Raw genomic sequence first — 15,872 nt, forward strand, 5'->3', positions numbered from 1 at the left:
AAAAACAAAACAGGTTGGAGAGGAGTTAGAAGTAACGGGACAGAATTTAGCTTAATGCATAACTGACGTAGCTGCACTTCGCATCTACCGAGGCTGCTGAACGGCGCATATTAGGGAGCGGGAAAACACCGACCGCACCGTTACAGCTTCGCTGGTTAACCCTACGTACGAGTTCAAGGTTGCATCTTTAGGTACCTGTAGACCGCGTTCAACAAAGCATGCCTAATCGATCGCAATGGCTTACTGTCCTTTCCGCCGCACCTGTTTTACCTTGCTGTCCACTCAAACCTCGTGCTTGCTAAGGGCGGCCTGCAGGGAGACCTACTGCGCCGCATGCTGTTTCTAACCGAGTGCGCCCCGCAGGTGGCCCGGCTGCGAGGTGGCGCTGAACGAGACGCGGCCGGCCATCTGCATGCCCCAGCGGCCCGTGCAGGGCTGGCGCGCCCTGGACTCGGACTTTCGGCGCAAGCTGGACGAGGTGCTCGAGGTGTTCGACACCGATGAACTCAGCCTGGCCATGCTTCAGTACGGGGCCGTCGCCTACTTCGGTACGCCTTCGTGCGTTCCTGTGTGCGTGCGTCCACCTCGTATACGAGGTTCGGGGGAAGAACAGAAGGAAGTTACCCCACGGTTATTATGGAGTTAATATGGGAAAGGAGCATCTCGGTATAACAATCAAACTCACTGGATTGTTCTCGCCATGTCGAATGTTGATTTTTTAAACAAGAAAGTGTTTTATGCCTGGGTACACCAAGAGCTGACCGGCGTGCCGGCGTCATATTGGTCACGGAAATGACGTCGCCAGAGAAACTTCCATTGACGCGACTGCACCCGGATTCGAGCCACGAACTTTCTCGCCGCAACGGGAGGTACAAAGCATAGAGATAATATACTGGTGTACAAAGAGCTCTGCCCACTGCGCTATGAATTCAAGCGCAAATAGGTCTGCGAACACGTCTTATATCTTCCCCACTACTTTCTTCATTCAGATGCCGTCTAGGAGATGCTGCCGTCTAGGAGAAGTGAAGCGAAGTAGTTCATCGTGACACAATTGAGCGCCGACAGTTGGCGCCTCGATGCCAGCGTCTTCGCGTACGCGGGACGCGGGTGAATTGAGGCACCCTCCGCCATCTACTGCTTTCGGTTTCAATTCCGTTTCGTTCGCATGGTTTTCAAGGGGCCGTGGTTTCAGTCGGATTTACGCAATCTTCCCGCACGTGCAATCCAGTGTCTAACGTTGATGCGTCTAACGTTGCCATGTCGACTTAATATAAATAGCGATGTGCAAGCTCCCACGGATGCACAATAAATGCTCCTGTGAAGGCACATTTCACTTTCGTGTTTTACCGATTCCTATGAAAGAGGCATCAACCGCATCTTTTTTTTTTTTTTTTCAGGCCGCCATCGCGGGCCAGAGAGCAAAGAAAGACACAAGGCGCTGGCAGAATTCGATCACCACTTGAATTACCTCATCGACAGATTGGAAATACTCAACTTAACTCAGAAGGTAAGCCAGTCACAAAAGGAAGAAGAAGAAGAAAAACAAAGAAAGACTGCTACTAATCTAGGCTCCATCATTTGTAACATTGGACGTCGCAAACCGACGCAACACAGTTTCTACGCCGTTCGCATGCAGGGATGTAGCCTGAGTTTGCGCAGCCGTGCACTTACAGAAATCGGCCGAAGGTTTTCAGCGCGTAGGATGTTTGGCTTGGTACCTGGGTTTTCGTAAAGTTTGGAACAAGCTTTTACCTTCCCTTTTTTGTGTCCGAAAACCCACTAGCCCCTTCTATGTGCCTCCCAGTCCCGTTATAGCTCGTGAAGACGAAGTACATGTGAGAAAATCTTTTCTGAACGACTACGACTGGCACTGGCTGGCGCTACAAAAATCTGTAAACTTGTTGAACATAGAAACAGTTCCATTAACTATATTATCATAGACTTCAAGCTTGTATGCCTCATGACTTGGATATGCATTTTAAACAGATTAGTTATCTATAGGGGGTATTTTCAAGAACAAAAGAGTCAAAATAAAGGTTCACGTGTGCATGCATGTGTCTTTGTACGGGATCACCACCGTCAATGCTCACGAGAAATAAAATTTGTTGATATTTTTCCCCTCAACTCTGTGTCGCCTCCATGTCATGTTGTCAAAAGCTTTTCTGGTCATACAAATTCACAGAGCGCAATGTCTTATGATTTTTTGTCTGCTTCTGTCCTAAATTCATTCATTCATTCATTCATTCATTCATTCATTCATTCATTCATTCATTCATTCACACCCTTCGTCCTAGTTTTATTTTTGAAACTTTGTAGGGTAGCATGAGGAGGGACGGGGTAGCGCGGCGGCTACAACCACCCAAAGTCGTTCTAACTTCTAAACAAGCTAGATATAGTTTATGCTATTCTCATGGGTACTACGGCTCAAGGTACAGAATGTGGTTGAAGAGAACTAATAGTTTCAAAGCGCCCGCAAGGAATTTTGGCCGCGTTCAAATGCAGCTGCTGCCTAACGACTTTCTGATGAACGTCGTGTAAACCGCAGGTGACCCTGATGGTGGTCTCGGACCACGGCATGGCTAACACGGGCCCCGAGTCGACCACCGAGATCGTCCTTGACAAGTACTCTTCGTTCATCAAGTACATGCTGAACTTCGGATCGCACTCAATGGTGCTCCCGTGGAAGGACATGTTCCGACCGGTAAGCTTCGCTTTGTCGACCGTCTTCTCTGCGCAGAAAAGGCTTTGAACTTGAATTTAACTGTAATCGATGTGAGCTGCTAAAATCCTTCCTGGGAGGCGCCCAACCTATTTCCAACATGCAGCGGCTACAAAGAATTAGTTCTGTGGAGGATATCCGCCCCGAAATGCGGCGTCTGCCACATAATGAGAGATTGCAACTGCTGATAATTTCCCAAGAAAAATTAAAATTTTAAGATCCAATTTTTATTCTCGAGATATTTTCTAGAGAAAAAAGCATGCACCTTTCCGCTTAGCGACGAAGGTGGTTAAACGCAGAGCTTTCTCGTGACGATTTTCTTGGCTGTCGTCTGAGTTTGGACTGAGTTTCGACCGTAGCGAAATCAATCGTATAGACGCCGGCTTCTTAACGCGGCGGACCAGCACCAGGTTCGATTCTGGCCACGGGAAGCGTTTTTTTTTTCTTTCACACTCACCCGACGTTTTAGAGTTACAGACGCCATACATGAGAACACTAAAGCGCTTTAAAGATGTGATGCGAAGACGGGAAGGGCAACAATCTGTGCAGAATTATAGCAGCCTGTTTCGGTAATTCAATAATGACAATATCTGCCGAGCCTGCCTTGGCGACCTATTTGGACGCTCTCCCTTTACTATACCTTGTGAATACCAGCTGCGTTGTTCATTGCGTGTCCTTCTGTGGGGAACCCGTCGTGCTTACCATTGCGTCTCCCGTCTGGAATTCTTTTTGAGACTGCAGCGTTTTTACGAATTTTTTTTCAAGCTTATGTATAGAAAACTGTCGAATGCGGGCACGCGGCTTAGCACGAACGCTGTTAAACACGAAAAAAGGCTGCGCGAAAAGAGGCTGCATTTACTAAGTAGGAGTGGCGTCAGTTTTAACACATACTTCTGACAACTAGGCTTTTAAAAAAATGATATGAAATAGGGCCGATTCATCAGCCACTTTTTACCATTTCCAATCCTTTAAGCCCGCTTTCCTCATGAAGGCGAAGCAACCATCTCCAAATAAATGTATTCAACCTACATTATACCAAATGCTAACCGCATGCTAGGTTATCTGAAATGAAATTTCAAAGCTGCAACGCCGTCCGTGAAGCTTCTTCTTTGTAATTCATTAGTCAGGTCTAAACTTGGGTATGCGGCACCAATTCGGGACCCAGACACCAAATTACTAACGGAAGCACTTGAAGCGGTTCAGAACCGTGCAGCTCGCTTTATTTCGGGTAATTATAACCATCTCTCTAGTGTAAACGCAACAAAAAATGCATTATCACTATCCAACCTTGCATTGCGCCGCAAGGTAGCACGTCTTTGCATAGTCTTTAAAATTTATCACCAGAACACAGACCTAAAAAATACACTACTAAACGCCCCCACTTACATTTCACGACGCATTGATCATTCTCGTAAGGTTAGCATCCCGCGTTGTCGCACTGCTGCATATTCCAATTCATCTATTCCCAACACAGCATCAGAGTTGAACCACCTACCAGTATCAATAGCGCCTATAAACGATTTTGATGAATTCAAAATACGTTTAAATGGCATGTATTCTATCAGCTGAGGGACGTATTTCATTCCATGTAGAATGTTCCGTATATTTCGCTACTGTAATTTATGTCGTAATTCTTTTTCATTGGTCATCTGTTCACTGTAGCATTTACACTTTGTCATTGTCATATCGTGTTTGTTTTGTGGTTTTAGAACGAGTATGAACACGCTCACAGATTCCTGGCTGTGTTACTACCTTTCTTCCTTTGCCTTGTACACACGTTGTCAAGTTGTCTTATGTTTGTCAGTTTTGTGTGTCTTGTACTGCTCATTACCACTCTCCTCAGTAATGCCCCTGGGGCCATGAGGGTATCTTAAATAAATAAATAAATAAATAAATAAATAAATAAATAAATAAATAAATAAATAAATAAATAAATAAATAAATAAATAAATAAATAAATAAATAAATAAATAAATAAATAAATAAATAAATAAATAAATAAATAAATAAATAAATAAATAAATAAATAAATAAATAAATAAATAAATAAATAAATAAATAAATAAATAAATAAATAAATAAATAAATAAATAAATAAATAAATAAATAAATAAATAAATAAATAAATAAATAAATAAATAAATAAATAAATAAATAAATAAATAAATAAATAAATAAATAAATAAATAAATAAATAAATAAATAAATAAATAAATAAATAAATAATGAAGTTCATCCGCCAAATTATTCTCGGTTGACATATAGGCCTGCTGGCACTAAAATCTTCAGTGATCAATGCTACCAAAAATAAAGTAACAAAAATTATGAGCCCAACGTTCCATGACGTCGACAAGAAAGCGATGGTTTCAGCGCCATTGCGGCGAAATGTCCTTACACCGAATATCCGCGCAGTAAGTTGTCAACAAATCGAAACGTCTTACAGCAAAATGTCCAAAGTTCTACTCAATGATCTTACCCTGCAGAATTGATTCATTTGTAGGGTTTAACGCGCCGACGCAACGCAGGCGATGAGGCGCGCCGTAGTGGAGGTCTCCGGATTAATTTTGACCACCTGCGACTCTTTAACATGCGCGAAATCTCGCATGTACCGGCGTTTTTGCTTTTCGCCTCCATCAGAAAAGCGGCCGCCGCGGCCGCGAATCGAACCCGCGTCCTTGTGCTCAGCAGCGCAACGCCTCAGCCACTGAGCCACCTTGGCGGGTACCACCGAGCAGAAGCTTTCCACCGTTGCCGGGGTGCTTGAAGCTGGTCAAAAGAATTCGCGTACAATAAGACCCCGCACAAAGATTGCAGGCCCGCGAAATTGCTATCAGTTTGCGTTGTCCGCACGATATTTTTTATGGTTGAGTATCGAGACGCCTGGAGCGATGACAGTTTGCCATGCAGTTTTGTCTGCAGTTTTGGCGCATGCGATACTGGTTGCTATCTTCGGCCGGCTGAGTTACATAACGCAAGTTACAGCCAGTTCCACAGTCGACGGAGTTACAGCCTCCTTGGGAGTTCGGCGCTTTTTTGATCCAGCCTGGCAACCACTACCAAATATTGGCGGGAACATGCCTTGAATGCCTTGGTGCAGCCACTGGGCATTGCGAAATCGGTCGACTCGTGGTATCCGATAACGGGAATCATTATAGGTGTTCTAACGCTAGATTATTTATCTCCCCTCTGTTGCTGTTTGGACAGCCATTTGTTAAGAATGCATACACGGCCCTGGCTGATCGCGGAAAAGCAAATACTTGTGATACCATTTATTTGCTCTACACAAACAGCTCAAACAGACGCGGCACACGGGCAGTTTCTGTGTTAACAAAATGTCGTTCCCTCGAATCATATTGTTGCGAAAATACCTACGCTTATTTTTTGCTTTGTGCCAGTGGCCGGCCGCATGCCATTATCATCTTTTCGCAGCCAGCATGCGGGCTTCTTATCAAGCTGATGCTCGCATAGAAGCTATGGTGGGATGACCTCGCTTTATCGCTACGCCTGATCGACAGTTCATGGCTGTTCGAAAAACCGTTGCTTCTATGCTGAAAAAACTCGCGGCCTAGCGCGGCACCATTCGATTCGACGACTGTGATAGCGCACGTCGATTCGTCTGCTAGTTCGTGGCATGTTACTTCGTTCGTTTATTCTTTGAGCACCATTTGCTCTCACAAACTTCATTTTCCACGTTATTAGAGTCGTCATCCGTTTTTGTGACAATAAATCGAAGGAAACCCGCGTTTACTCTGCCGTGTTTGTAACGCTGCACTAACATAGGGCCAAATGAATAAAATTGTAGAAGTGCCACTCGAACTTTTTAAAGTAAGAAACTGTCATGGAGGATTACTCCCTCGGTCTTCCACGCCGCACACGATTCCCATGACCGGCTGCAACACAGTACCAATGGGGCCAGCTTTCCCTCCGCAGACCCGGCCAAATTTAGCTGGTGATCAGGCTTCGCCCATACAACAAATTTTACGAGAGTATACGTTACTCTGACTGCACTCCGCGGTGGCAGTCCGCCTTGCAGAAAATGTTTTGTTTATGTCGCCCCTCTTCGCTAGCGGGTGCGAGCTATTTTTTTTCCTTCTGTGCAGGCGCTGAACTCCGCATTGAGAAATTTTACAAAGGAGGTCATTTCACTCCTAGGAGCGAAAAAATTCAAAGCCCCTTTCATCTAAGAAGAACGACTGTTGAAACGCGAAGCTTTCTCTGCGCAAAATGGAGTTAATCGTTGCTTTCGATTAATTTGTTTGAATTGGATTGATTTGGACGTTCGAGTGCCGTAGAGTATGGGTAAATGTGTACCCTTTACACCAAATTCCAAACTGCTTCGACCGTATCGGAGTATGAAGTAATGAACCAATGACAAAGCCAAGTCGGAGTCACGACTGGCTGCTTTTTGTGCGTGCCTGTTGTATGTGGTGTGTTGAATGACTTGCGTTATGTCGAAGACCGGCAATAAAGAGAAAAAAAAGTGGCGCAGTCGGATAGACGTCGGCTTCATAACGCGAGGGACCCGGGTTCGATTTCGACCACGGGAAGCGCTTTTTTTCTTGAGCCGCTTGATGTGCCTTCGCCTATCATCATCATCATCATAATTTTGTGAAACTCATTGTGTAGAGTTGGCTTTCCTGAAGTTAGTTTAGGCGCGACATCGAACGTCATCAGCGAGGCGCAGAAAGCTTCGCTTTAAATAATGCGGGGGCCAGTGCCATGCTCGAATGCATATGCAGTGGGTGGGAGGAGAGCTATGCTGTTTCGCGCGCCTGCCGAGGTCCCTGCTGCGGTGGGTCAGTGGCTAAGGCATTGTGCAGCGGAGCCCAAGGACGTGGGTTAGATTTCGGCCGGGGCGACGTTGTTTCTGATGGTGGGGAAAACGGAAGCGGCGCATGTTAAAAACCTTCATCAGGTCGCCTAAATTAATTCCTAGTCCTCCACTACGCCGTGCCTCAAAACACAGGTTTACTATTCGCGCGTTACACCACTTACGTTTGTAAGATAGCACAATGTGGGGGCAGGTACAGTTATGAAAAGATGCAGTAATGCATTAATCAGGATGCATAGAATTAAAGGCTTAGGGATGCTTTAGGTATTTTTAGAAAGCGTTGTTTCAGTATTTTCTTAAAATTCAGTAGGGCAGCAGCTTAAACTGATCCCTAACGCACATGATCGACTCTGCGTAGCACATAGGGTCCAGCTCCACAAAGCCTGGTAATCCCCTTTCGCAAGAAAGAAAAAAAAACCATTCAAGGTTATGTGTATTAACGTAGTTGTAGTACATCAAAGAGCGTTTGTTGCACAAAAACAACCGTAGGTACGCAGGGTTACTGCTCTCCCGAGCAGGTCCAGCGTACACCATGGTTTCCCGTTGGTTCGCAACAAGTAACAAAGTTCGAATGGGTTGCGAGATCGCCCTACTTAAATTGTCGCAACACATTAATGCAGTTCAGCCCAAGTCTCCTCTTCTCTCCCATGTGGTACGTAAAGCTGGCGAGGTTACGGCTGAGGTAATTAGGGGCGGTGATACGTTATGCCCCACTATAGGCACGTCGGCCTCCATGGCTTGTGCTGTTAATTGTTTCAACAGGAGTTGGGCTCAATCTATTTTGCACATTGAAGGAAAATAACTTCTCTCAGGTGTTCGCCGGCATTGGGTACACGTGTGCTGTTGGGAGATTTTGGCAAAACGTTTTGACGAGGAGAAAAACCAACTTAGCTTATGTTGGACACTTGAGTTAAATGTCGGCGGTGGCGGTCCTGTGTGGTAAGGCTGATTTGGCCGCAGCAAGCTGCAGCAATTCCGTCTGATATGGCTGCAGCAAGCAATAAAAGTACCCTAGAGTTGAAATAACTCCCTTCTACCATAAGCACGGTACGACACTGGATGGTGGTTGTAACTCTGCCTCCCGATTGTGAGCTTCTTTCGGCTGTTCTTGAAAGAGCGGTACTCTGCCACATGTCCTTGAGCGTGAGTTGATTTACTGTGCATGCACAAAACGTGTTTTAAGACACCTGTAAGTTACAAGAAAAAAAATTGCACCGTTTGGGAATACAGCTTTGTATTTCATACGTGGCGTTTCATTTGTACGAAACTTCTTTTTTCGCTTGGCAGCGTATGGGCGTATAGGGTTTCCGCAGCTGCGTTGCGTTCAAATGCCGCTACCGTGGTCACAGGTGTTCGATATCGGCTAAAGGTGGCGGCTAGCTCCGCCGTTATTGCTTCTTTTAAGTTGCGTAATTCATTGTTCCGTTCTCCTTCTCCTCTGTTTCACCTGGCCTCCCACACAGCTGCACCGCGCCCTGATCGATGCCCGCGTGGAGGGACTGCAGGTGTACACAAAGGAGGAGATTCCCGCCAGGTACCACATCAAGCACAGCCCCCGAGTCCTGCCGCTGTTCCTCATGACCACACCCAAGTATTTCATCTTTCCGGTGCGTAATGGATACCCGCTTGGCTGAACGCGCGTTCAAAAGCGATTAACCTGCACCTTTCGGTTATGTTATTTTTAAGGTTTTACTGCGTGGGCATTCTTTGCCGATGACCCCACCGCACCAAGCGTGTAACGCCCTGCGCCAGCACAAAAACGCATAATTTGCGAAGTTAACACGCTTAGTTCTTAAAATAGTGTAAATCGGGAATATTGATCGAAGGCGATTTTTTAAAAACACAATACAAGAAGTAAACATAAATTATAAATAGTAAAACTGAACTAACAACATGTAACGCTTGCCCGGCATGACTACTGATGCCATGTGGAGTTTGTTCCAACTTGAGCACAGTATGTATTGTTTTTTATCTTGTATGATGGAGGGGGGGGGGGGGGGTGGTAGCATATTTTCTCAAGTGCGGCGAACTTGGCAAGTTGGGGTACGTTCATGATAAAAACAGCGTAGAAGAAGACGAAGATAGAGAAAGGGCAAACAAACAGCGCCGTCTTTGTGTTTGCCCTTTCTCTGACTTCTTCTTCGCCTGCGCTGTTTACATAAGGATATTTTCTCAAGTTACGGGTTCATGGGCAGGTATCTTAACGTATCGTTCAAGAGCACATGTCTGCCAATAAAATAAACAGCCACTTAATCAATTAATAATTTAAAGTAACGTATACAGTAAATCCTCGTTATAACGAAGTCTTTTGGACAAGAATTTGGCGTAGTCATAAACTGCATTTTAATAAAGCGGGGAATGATTTGCTTTCTTTTCATACTCTATCACCAATGGGACCTAGAGAGACTGCTACATTGAGAACGAACCCTGAAAATTACTTAGTCAGATGTACTACAACTAATTAGAGACGTCTTTCCCAATCCTCTTTTCCATCTCCTACCCACAGGGCTTTTTAGCCTACTCTGCGCATTAAAGTCATTCATTCATTCATTCATTCATTCATTCATTCATGTTCTGAGTAAGGGACCATGAAAAAACTTCGAATAAAGGAAAAATTCGAATGAAGTGGTTTTGTTAAAACAACAATTTACTGTATTAAATTATTATTAAGGTTATTTGTAAGCTCAGTAAAACTGCAGCACATGTAAAAAATAACTACTTTAAATTGCCGTCGTGTGATGTGTTTTTACGCCGACGAGGTCGCTATTGCACACCTCTTTTTGATCGTAACACTGAACCGACTTTATTTATTTTGTTTCCTTCAGTACATTGCCAAACCGATCGATAGAAACAACTTCGGAGCGCCGTCTTGATTTCCGTTCTTTCTTTCTGTTAGTGGTTTTCCGTTAGGCAGACATAGGCGTCTTTGCCATGTTTGTGGTTGCCCTTTTCCTGCTGTCACCAGCCAGTGGCCTGTGCCGTGATGTTACCAAAAATATTCCACCTCGACACATTCTAAAGCATTTTCTGGATTACAAAACGCCTGAGGACACAAGTAAACACAGAGCACTGTCTCTCTTTTCCAGCTCAGCGACAGCAGCAAAACAAAAGTGACTCATAAAAAGCGATTCTTCGGCTACCATGGTTACGACCCCGAACTTCCTGAAATGAGAACCATCTTCTACGCTCAGGGCCCAAGTGAGTACATGTTTTTATTCGCTGTCGAAAGCACGCTGCGCACTTGTAAGCGAGACGACTCTGCATTGAACGGGAACTGCAGTTCTCCTTGCGCGCGTAGTGGTCTCGCTTACAACTGCATAGCGTTCCCGATAATGTACGCACGCCATCCCGACTGGACTGCCTTTTTTTTTAATGGGTCGTATTTTTGCAGAGCACCCCCACAACCAGGACCGTGTAATGCCCTGCATTTCCACAATAATGCAGATTTCGCGGAAGTTCCACCTGTAATAGTTATAATAGCGTAAATGGAGATCGTTGGTTGAACGAAATTTTGAAAGTCGAAAAACAAGAAAAACAAAAATATCTCGGTAAATGGCGAACAGTGTAATGCCCTGCATTTCCACAATAACGCAGATTTCGCGGAATGTCCACCCGTAATCGTTATAATAGCGTAAATGGAGATAATCCGACAGTATTTAGAAAAAGCCAAAAAAATTTTGATTTTGAAGAACTCACACTCGAGTCAAGCGGCATAAGAATGTTACGCATTAGTAGGCGATTCTCAGAATTTCTGCAGATTGTTTTTTTTTTTTTTTTCAAATTCGACGCCTGGAATAGATTTAGCATGCGGATACTGCAGCTTCCTTGAAACTGTCACTACCGTCCGGGGCTTTAGGTTGAGTCCAGCTAACCAATAACACAAAAATTTCTTTGAGTGCGATAAGGCAAAATTTCGGGGCTTCCTAAGGAACTTTTTCCCCAGCTTGCAGGGAGGATAATCTGGCGGGATTTTCAAACTGCTTTCCAATCATTTCACTACCGCCTGTCGATTCCTCCCCGTGACAGGAATCAAGCGGAACTACGTGCTGAAGCCGCTGGTGAACGTGGACCACTACAACTTCATGTGCCACGCGCTGGGCCTGGAGCCGAAGCCCAACAACGGATCCTGGGCCCGCATGGACGAGGGTCTCGTCGAGTCCGAGATGGACTTCCCGCGCTACGGAAGCTCCAAGTACAGCAACGCAGCGGAACCGACCGGCAGTCTGACCAGGCGGCCGCTCGCCTCCTGGCCGCCTGCGCTGGAGCTTCTTGCGCTGGTTGCAGCGGCTATCGTCGCTCCTGCGTGCGCCCGACACGCGCTTTGAAGACGCCGGAACGAGGGCATGACGAAACAAACATGTGCCAAAGAGAGGCTGTATTCGGCGGGTTGTGAACGTAGCGGCTTGCCCCAATGTCAGTAACGAAGGGGCTGGCAGGAACGCTCCGCGTTAGCCAGGACGCCTATTCCGCACGCTCAGCGATTCGCCGTTAACTATACTAAAAGCCTACTAAAGTCCCGAATGGCGTAATTTCGAAGGTATGAAGGAAAGCAATACCATCCCCTCGTGATGAGAGCTGAGCCTTTAGCGACGGGGCATACATGTGCAGATACGTGATTATCGCTACTTAAGAAAGACGCGGTTACCGGACCGAGGCTTTAATTAAAGCAGTGGTCTTCGTTTCCTTTTGGTTGTGATAAACCGACACCACGCTAAGCTTTAAATAAGGTTACGCAGCGCCGATACGCAGCCATATTTCGAGCATTGCCTTGTTCCGCTGTCGCTACGAAGCTCGTTTTCTAAAAACCGTAGTTCTAACCGCCTTCGAAACGGGAGAAGTTTCAGGACATCTCCACGTTTTTCTCTTCTCCCGAAATAATTTCTGCCGAGAGAACGGAGGACGCAGGAAGGGAAGCCTGAAAAACAGCCCTTCTTTCTCTAACTGTGTAAGGTGATATAAAACTAACTCATACGGCGGTTACGAAGAACTGAAGGTTTCCAAGGTGTAGTACCCTAAAAAGAGAGAGCCTCGTTTAGTGAAAATACAAATGAAGTGGTGTAGAAAAGGTGCGATCTAGTTTGCTGCACGGGATTCTAAAGTACAACGAAGTTTTCTCGACCTAAAGCAGCCACTAATAGAGAGTCATTCGAAGTCAATATGACCTGACTATGGTGAGACGCGAAAGGCAGTTAAATTATCTGACAATCCAAGGATTCCAGATTCCAGCGCATTACACATAGAAAAGTGCGACCGCCTCATAGCCAATGTTAAGCATGGCACGATTAGGGAGAACCCGTGCTTGAGTGCTTGAATATTGCGGAAAAAAGACGAACACCCATGCACGCCCACCATAAGGTTGGCTCTTTTGTGAGCCTCTTTTAGGCTGCGAGCACCTAGGGTGGCGTACCGAGCGCTATTCGGCTCTCCACGTTAAGCACGCATGACTTCGGAGTGCTTTTTTTACTGCAGCTATCTACACGAGTTAGCTAGAACAAATACTTCCAGCGCAGACGGCCAACTGGAAATAGCTTTTGCCTTACTGCTTATACATATGTTATGTACTGAATCGATTACCGGGAGTAGCAACTCTAGATAAAAATTCGCCTTGTGAAAACGTAACACGCTTGGCACATCAGAAATTCGCTCCATCAAATATGCATCTTAGTTGCCTCCCTCTGTGTATCGCCCAACAATATATGCACGGGACTGCCGCTCACTGCATTTCGCCCCTTTTTTTCTTATTCGGGCTTCGTCATGCCTGGCCGCTGTAACGGCAACGTAAATTATCGGGACTCGTACGTCCTAGACCAGGCATCATACCGTAGAGAAGTTCATGGGGCCACTAACTGACATCTGTTGGTCCCCTTACAAAAATCAGTGCCTGTTCTAAAGCAACGCACAGAATACTAAAACAAAGAAGAAAATAAAGACAATCTAAAAGACAATCTAGAAATTCCCATGGCTAACCAGCATTCGAAGTTTCACTGTCTGGAATGGAAAAACCCAGAACCTAACGGCGACGCGCATGCAGAAATGCCCCAGCATGGCAGCGATGATGGCTCTTGGAAAAGGCTCGGATCTGCACATTTCAAACGTCCTCTGCTTTCTCTTCCTCACGTGAAATTCCGGGCGTATTAATGCGTAACGGTTTTGTGGGACGTCAGAATTCCGGTTGTCTTAAAAACTGCCCCCCTCCCCTTCCCTCGCAGGCAGTCTGTCATTTATAAGTGTTAAGCGCTGAGTATGACGCGTATATGTGAACTTCACGTGAACTGTTCCTTGCCTACTGTGGCTCTTGGGCTAATGTTAATCCACGCCGCTTGAGTGGCGAACGCGTATATTCTGGCCAGTGCGTAAGATCTGACCATAATAAGTTTATCAGCGCGCCAAATCTATTAGATAAATATAATATTCCGACAAACTTCGCCAGTACACCTCAGCACCTGGGATAACATGCCTAACTGCTAATTTAGAACTAGCGCGAATGTTCAGCTGGACTGTTTTTTAGTTGCAACGTTCTTTCGAACAGACAATCGAAAATTCCCATGCATAGAAGTACTCAAGTCGGAAATAAGGCAAGCTTTACAGCAATCGCTAAGCTGGAGGCCAGTTTACAAAGTGGTTTTAAAGCAGCCTTAACTTTAGGCATTCCTTTGACAGAAAACTTCGTTGTAGAGATACATTTGCTTATGAAAAGCAAAAGCTCCCCCAAAATATTTTCTGAAGACAGAAAAACGCACATCGGAGCACATCGTGTTGTATGGTTGTACCTGTAAATAAAATGTTATTCAAAACTTATTTTTGGTGCATTTAACAAAAAATACATCCTGTGACATCGCCATTGTGGTATGAGGAAGCAGCTCAACGTTACCTATAGGCTGTATTCACTGGCGAGGCACGCATGCAGATAACCATGTCAGTGCGCCGTCACTGGTTACGTCGGGCTCCGAGGGGTGGCGGTACTTGTCCGTGCTGAGCACATGGGTTGGACGTTCCAAACTCTACCCCACCGGACGCGAAGTAATGCCTCGACTCCACTGTGGGAACGATTAATAACATCTCTGTTGACACCACTGCTGAGAATCGAGTTGAAACGGAGCATACGACGCACGCCGGATTTTCTTTTTTTGTTTTTTTTTCTGCGGCGTGCGGGCGTGGTGGAACAAGCTACGCCACGGTTCGTGGCGCTTCTGTCATGTTTGTGGCCGTTCTCAGTTCTGCTAGAGTGAACTAGAATTCATTCCAAATGAATGCGTATACAGTAAATTACACTGCTTTAAGAACGGCCGGGGAATATAAATAACGAGGAGTTTATATCGTCCCGTGAAACGCAGTTGGGCCGGACGCTCTGGCACAACAACTCCCACGTTTTGCAAGTTTTGGAATTGAGAGAGAGAGAGAGAGAGAGAGAGAGAGAGAGAGAGAGAGAGAGAGAGAGAGAGAGAGAGAGAGAGAAAAATAAACTTATTCAAAAAGATATCCCTTATCAAGAGGTGGCGTGGTAGGGTAGTGGTCGCGGCAGGCCCCAGGGCCGCCGCGACCTGGAGGTTTTGGGAGGTGACCAGCAAGCCAATGAGGAAGCCAACTAGCCAGTCAGGGCCGGAAGGAGACTAGTAAGTGGGAGGTAACCAGATGACCAGCACCTGGTCCGAGACCAAGGAGCTCCATATGTGCTGCTCCTAGGCCGGGGGGGTGCGGAGGGGTGGGTTGGGTTCACTCTAGTTCTGCCAAGCGAAGAAATTGGCAGCTAAACTTTTCAGTGAATGCCATCTGTAGTCTGTTTTGTCCCTCCGTAAGAGGTCTTAGTTCTCGAACAGCTTTGACAGTGCTGAGGTTTAAAAAATCGCATCTACAGATGTTAATGAACTGTTTCACATACGACGTTGATGTTCGCAAATAACAAAAACTATCTAAAACATGGGACTGAGGCCCACGAAAAAAACGCTTGGGGCGAGACTCCACATTAAAATTTTTAATAATAACTAGATTTTGATTATCGCCGATCACTGCTGCCCGCTCCGAGCGTAGACTTTCCCTGCTAATTTAAAACGTCAAGTGTCCTCACTAGCGCGGGTCGTCCTCTTCGATTGTGGCCGTCCTCAACCTCCTGTAGGACGTCCGACACATCTCGAGCGACGTTCTGCTGAAGAGGTTGCTGGGGAACACCGTGCTGCGTTGCTGCTGCGACGACCGGGACGTGTGGCTTCGGAGTCGGTGCGTCATCTCGAGAGAGACATCGGCGTACGCCGAGAGCGTCGATTCGGTCACCGAGTGGTGGCTCATCACTGAGCCGCAGAAAAGCTCCGATGGCCTCTCACGCAA

The 15,872-nt window shown here is 45.9% G+C and overlaps 1 protein-coding gene across 1 annotated transcript in view; it reads left to right on the forward strand.

Annotated features, from left to right (window-relative positions):
* The window catches only part of LOC144178437 (glycerophosphocholine cholinephosphodiesterase ENPP6-like), a 62,875-nt gene extending 48,502 nt beyond the window's left edge, over positions 1-14,373 (forward strand). Inside the window, exons 3-8 of the mRNA XM_077706290.1 lie at positions 364-548; positions 1,398-1,507; positions 2,546-2,701; positions 9,014-9,157; positions 10,637-10,748; positions 11,577-14,373. Of these exons, the coding sequence (XP_077562416.1) occupies positions 364-548; positions 1,398-1,507; positions 2,546-2,701; positions 9,014-9,157; positions 10,637-10,748; positions 11,577-11,875 (1,006 nt within the window). The 3' untranslated portion in view covers positions 11,876-14,373. The remainder of the gene's footprint in view (positions 1-363; positions 549-1,397; positions 1,508-2,545; positions 2,702-9,013; positions 9,158-10,636; positions 10,749-11,576) is intronic.
* Positions 14,374-15,872: the final 1,499 nt, after the last annotated feature.

Source organism: Haemaphysalis longicornis, unplaced genomic scaffold (assembly GCF_048455015.1).
Source record: "Haemaphysalis longicornis isolate Haplotype H1 unplaced genomic scaffold, Haemaphysalis longicornis Haplotype H1 scaffold_4, whole genome shotgun sequence".
Taxonomy (NCBI): Eukaryota; Metazoa; Arthropoda; class Arachnida; order Ixodida; family Ixodidae; genus Haemaphysalis; species Haemaphysalis longicornis.